General features: G+C 31.3%; 1 protein-coding gene across 1 annotated transcript; it reads left to right on the forward strand.

The window, feature by feature from the left end:
• The first annotated feature begins 1,002 nt into the window (after positions 1-1,002).
• Positions 1,003-5,459, forward strand: LOC133189181 (uncharacterized). Its single transcript, XM_061324590.1, has 3 exons — positions 1,003-1,485; positions 2,342-2,650; positions 5,005-5,459. Exons 1-3 carry the CDS (start codon positions 1,134-1,136, stop codon positions 5,457-5,459), a joined length of 1,116 nt encoding a protein of 371 aa, XP_061180574.1. The 5' UTR covers positions 1,003-1,133.
• The last annotated feature ends 574 nt before the right edge of the window (positions 5,460-6,033 follow it).

Genomic DNA, 6,033 nt, shown 5'->3' on the forward strand with positions numbered 1-6,033 from the left:
AACATGATAATTACAATCTTAGGATATATGAATTGAGTCATACCTCTTTTCTTTCTGCAGTGTATAGGCTAGCTGTTTTTAAACATCTCTGATCTCTTCTGTCTGGCCCTGGGTATGAAAGTTTTGTCGAAGACGTAATTTCTCCTATATATAGGCCTAAATATATACTTCGGGCTTTATAGCTTTTTGGACGTCGATAAGCACATTCCCGAACTTGCGTGACGTCATTACCTCACTGACGGCAATGTACGGAAAATTACGAATAATGATGGATCCCCTTCCGAAGTGGCTGCCATTTTGACAATGTTAAATCCCCGTAGACTTTGAATTTGCCGCCGTGTCAATACACTGGTTGACCTCGAGGGTTCGTATAAATGCAGGAAGTTTTGAAAAAAATCAGTCTATCGATCGAACCTAGATTGAAAGCCAAGGTATTTATATATTTTGAAATATCTTGCAAAAAGTAGTGACGTTCCGGTCGTGGAACAGACTATAATGGTTAACTTTGACTCTAATTAACTATAGTGATTACTATGACACAATGTGATACCTTTGAAAACTTTGATTTATTAAAGTGATCACAATGAAAACTTTGATTAACTTTAGTGATAACTTTTACATATGAACAATTTGGTTTACTATAATGGATACTCTGACAGCTTAAATTAACTATAGTGATAACTTTGACACTATTAAAACTTTGAAATACTATATTGAAAACTATTACACTATAGTCATAGCTTCGAAAATTTTGATTTACTAAAGTGATAACTTAAAAAAAATGATTTACTATAGTTTACTATTGTAAACTGTAGTTAACTATACTATTATTTGTTACAGAAGACATAAACCTTCTTTAGTTTTTACATGCAGATTCTTCAAAAGGGAAAGACAATTTGTTATTGGGATTCTGGAATTGGTTGACCAAGAGATACAAGACCTTAAAAGTTAAGCGACTATATGTTGGTGTAGAAAAAAATGGAACTTTCAGAATGAACACAGAAGTTATAGTCCTTGTTATTGACGATTTTAGAGTAATAAAAGAGACTAAGTTGAACTATTACCGAAATTCCTTTCCTATAATTTGCAAATTATTTCGATTTCCATCACCCGAAGGAGCGAAGATTACAAGCATGGAAAAAGATATTGAGTTTGATAAATCCCTTCATATAAAATTTAGAAAATGTATACAGCATATCTCATCTTTTCTTTATGAGAAACACTTAAATTTAGAAATCATCAGTGCGTCTGGATTTCGATCTACGAAAAATGGCGACGAAATTGTTCGTGAACCATGCATTGTGTTTTATTGTGCCTGTAAAGGGATAATACCGTTTGGAGAATCAGAATTCCCGAGGAATATCTACGATTTTAACACTGATGTTAGGGAGGGATTCTTTTATCAATTTCCTAATGATGGATTTTTCAAAAGGTCCACAGATGTTCTTGATCCGTTGATGATGGGTGGAAGCATAAGCTCAAAGGGTATTTCTTTTGCTGAAATCTACTGTGAAGATATTTTCATACATTAAGCCTTTGAATGAATCTAATTGTTTTTCAAAAAAGAAAGTTATTAATGTATTATGTTATTATTCTTAAACCTCTTTTGTTTGCTTAAGGTAGCTTGCATATGGATTAGAGGGAGCTTCAAGGAGTTTGGACATTAAGCTCCTTGTATAAATCTGGCTTAATGGTATCTTAATAGCGACTTAGTCTTTTTTGTAGACTTCTTAAATCATCAAAATTTACCTTTAGGCTACCTTTAATCACCCTATAAAGAGTTGGCGATGGCTTAATCGTAGCTAATTGATGACGTATTTTTTTTTTTTAAATTTTAAGATAGTTTGAGATGCTTAATGGTCATTTAAAGACGATTTTAATAACTACTTAAGCATCAATAAGCCATCTTTGATCCAAGCTTGTTTTCATCTTTTGATTAAAAATGATTCATAAATAAACTATACATGGATATCCATAACTTGCAAATAAAAACAATTGCTAGGAACAAAATTATACGTTATATAAAATATGCAATAGGAAAAGAATCAATGTAATTATTGTGAGTGCACATAAAGTATTATTTTGTGTACGTTTGAGTTTTCATTTTTAATTTATTACCATGTTTATCACAACAATTATTATGATTACAATATCACGTATTGTTTTTTCTGATATTTTATGTAAACTTCTATAATTAAGTTCATATTATGACAATTTTCTCTCTGGTTTATGTTCATATATATATATACGCACGCATCCTCGTTTTTTTTTTCATTTAAAATTTATGTTTCAATCAAACAAATCATTCATAAAAACAAATTCTCTGAATTGTTTTACACAGATTTTTCAAAAGGAGGAACTCTTGGAGGATTTGTAACTTTAAACAATGGCAATATAGGATTCATTACGTGTGCCCATGTACTCTTTGATTTATCACGTCTTTGCCGTGAAACAGAACATTTTGATGTCGTACAGCCTGCTTATACTTATAAAAATACCAACAACGTTTGTCGTATTCATGAATTATCCTGTTTCCCCACAACACCATTCAAAGGCTGCACACTTGACGTTTCACTTGTGAAACTTACAAATCGAATACCTGAGAAAGGACTGTTTTCAGATCTAAGCATTGAAGACCTGCTTGAGAATGGTAGGAATTTATATATCACAACATTAAAGCTCTAAATTATAATTGAGTTTTCATTTATTTATTTATCTTTTAATTAATTATTTTATTTTGTTTCCTTATTTTTAAAACTATAACTTGTATTCTTCTTGGTAAAATATACATTTCTGCATAAAATACGAGAAGAAAATGTGAATAAAATGAATCTCAATATATCATCTAACTTTCCTTCGATAATTTTTAACTAAACATTATTTTTATTGTTTAAAATGCGTATATACTTCTATGTATGTAACAATACTGCACATATGTCGACTTTCTTTTTCAACTCATTTTAATTTCTTTAATGAATGTTTTAATGAACTTTCATTATCTCAATTACCCCTATAATGTAGATATGTTTGGACATTGCCTGTGGTATACTTTGCATGACACATGTTCACAGCAGGGTAAATTGCAAGTAATGTGCATTGCTGATTAATAGGCATTGATTCAAATCGATGACAGTAAAAATACTTAAGGCAGTAAATTTACTATAAAGTCATGGAATGTAATTAATCAAAGAAAAATAATGATCAATTTTCGAAAAAAAGAATTGGATTATTCCAGGACAGTTCCAAACACAGGTATAATTTAAACCTTTTCAAAATTTAATGAAACTTAAAAAAAAAGAAGATAGTTGAATGATTATTTTAATCTTTGTTTTATGCAATGCAAAAATCAATCCATTACAAATTTGACCATACAGTTATAAAGTGGTTTAAGTCATTAAGACATATCTTTATGACAGAACCCAGTGTGTTAAATTTGGAACATGTGTCTCCAATATTCTACCCGTCAAAGCAGGGCTCAATTTTGGGTCCACTTTTATTTTATTGTACATAAATTACCTTCCATTACAAGCAAACAATTCAAATATTGATATGTTTGCTGATGATGTAACTCTGTATTCTAATAATCATAATGCTAGATGTTTAGAAAATACACTAAATTCAGATCTTTGCGAGATTGAGAAATGGTGTGCTCAAAATCAAATGGTATTTAATGTAGACAAAAAATTGTATGCTAATGGGAACAGAGCAAAAACCAAAATCAAAACTAGATAATCCAAATTTACAACTTTATGCCTCAGACAAAACATTTGAAACGGTTGAAACTGAGAAACTTCTTGGTGTACATATTGAAGATAAGTTACAGTATGCAAATATCATATTGATTCGGTTTGTAAACCCATAAACTATAAGTTATTTACTCTACGTAAGTTAAAAAATTTTCTTCCCCTACATACCAGAAAATTATATTACAATGCTCATATTCTACCATCTATTAACTATTGATTAACTATTTGGGGTAATGCCCCCAAGCAGGACATGGAAAGACTATTTAAATTACAAAAAAGGGCAGCCAGGATTATTCTTGACGCAAGTCCTGATTCTTCTTTTAAACCACTGTTTGAGAAACTTGGATGGTTTACAGTTTATGATCTAGTTGATCTATACAAACACATATTATTATACAAAGTTTTCAGCGGAATGACTCCCGAATATTTTTGTAATTTATTTGAATTTCACTCCTCAGCTTCTTATAACCTGCGATCTGAAACTAATTATGACCTTAGATTACCAAAATTCCGTACAAACTTATTAAAGACCTCTTTTCAGTACTCAGGTGTACACCTATGGAATAAACTTCCCCAGAACATAAGACTCTCTCAATCTCTACGAGCATTTAAGTGTAATGTAGAAAATTACATTATCAGCTGTCGTACAATTATTTTATTACAGTAAGATTTTGATATCCTATCTACATCGTAGTTCATAGTTGTATGTACATATTACCAGATATGGACACTCTATTCGTAATTCTGTGATTGTAATTCCTTAGGACTGTTACTGTTATATGCTGAATTGTATATTTACATGTGTACTTGTATATCTTTGTAATTGATATCTGGAAGGCCCTGGGGAAGAATAGTGCATGCACTAACAAGGTTACCTTCATTAAATAAAGTTTTATTATTATTATTAACGGAGGATTTCATATCCTGGTGTGAGAGAAATCAAATATTACATTTGGATTGCCCTTTCGAAAATATCCAAGAAAGTTGGGATTCTACTGAAGGGAAGAAAAAAGATAAAAAGAATTTTTGTAATTAGGCTTTATGATCTGTAGATAATAGAGAGGAGTTTTTTAGAACAATTATGTACATGGATATTATATTCACGTACCAAACGAACATTTCACAGTGTTGTCATTAAAGTGCAGGTAGAATTTTCCTTTAACTCTGAACCAAAGTTTACTTGTATGCAAATCTGTTCAAATATTTACTCCAATAATCAATCTATTACAATCATTTATATTAATTAATAATTTTACAGGGTTCAACATGGAAAATATTCCTGAATATACTGAAGGTACTATACGGGATTATCGCCAGGATCACTTTGCTCATCTTAGAGACCCTTGTTTCAAATGGGGAGCAAAGACTGGGTTCACAAGAGGTGCGCTACGTCTAAATGGAATATCTGTCAGATGGTTCAACGATGTAATAGATCTAGGACAACCACCATCCAGGTATTCATTTGTGTACCATTCCCAACTTGAATGTTTGGGAACCGGTACATCTTTTGCCCTTCCTGGAGATTCTGGAGCACTTGTTTTTCAGCTTGATCCGATAGCAACAAAAAACGACCAACATCGCTTTCATTGCATTGGGATGATTGTAGGCGGTACATCAGATTACAAAACAGTAGTAACTCCTATTGGACCTATACTTGAAGCTTTAAACGTAAAAATGCACACTTTTCCTCAAGAGAAAATGGATGAATCTTAACATGCATTCTCTGTAAGCACCAAAAAATCTTGGAAACGACATCTCTCCGATTTTGATGAAATTTGCACCACAGGTGCATCTTGGCACAAACTAGTAAATATGGTGTTAGATGTTTGACACGTGCACCCAGTTTGCCATGGAGACGGATCCATTGAATTTGGCCATTTTTGGCCCTTTTTGACCAAATAAAAACATGAAAATTGAGGAAATGTAAATGCATTTTTATATTTATGTAGTAAACTCAAACATAAATCATTGTATCATAAGAAAACATCAACTTTTAAGGTATACAGGGCATATAATCGGTTATTCCAGAATTATTCCCACTCTAAGAAAAAGGTCCTGTAAAATGACATTGTTTCTGAAAATGTGAAAAATGGGAAATTTTAGTATTTTTTGAGAACTTTAAGGTTAAATAAAAATATTGTCTACGGAAATTTTTCAAATCTTACATGTGATTTTATACTTCAGAATTAGGAGTGTCACCTCATGAAAAAATTGGAGTGGGATCTCAATACTATTTTTAGTAACATGTATCTATAAATAGACATATTTAGAAAAATTTACAAAATCA

The sequence above is a fragment of the Saccostrea echinata genome, unplaced genomic scaffold (genome assembly GCF_033153115.1).
Source record: "Saccostrea echinata isolate AGI-Se365-2 ecotype Australia unplaced genomic scaffold, CSIRO_AGI_Sech_v1 ptg000017l, whole genome shotgun sequence".
Classification (NCBI taxonomy): domain Eukaryota; kingdom Metazoa; phylum Mollusca; class Bivalvia; order Ostreida; family Ostreidae; genus Saccostrea; species Saccostrea echinata.

Bases quoted from the DNA above. Each gene is read 5' to 3' on its own strand.
- LOC133189181 (XM_061324590.1), top strand. From the start codon at position 1,134: ATGGAAAAAGATATTGAGTTTGATAAATCCCTTCATATAAAATTTAGA. The intron at 1,486-2,341 runs GTATTTCTTTTG...TGTTTTACACAG, and splicing joins TGGAAGCATAAGCTCAAAGG to ATTTTTCAAAAGGAGGAACT. The intron at 2,651-5,004 runs GTAGGAATTTAT...ATAATTTTACAG, and splicing joins TGAAGACCTGCTTGAGAATG to GGTTCAACATGGAAAATATT.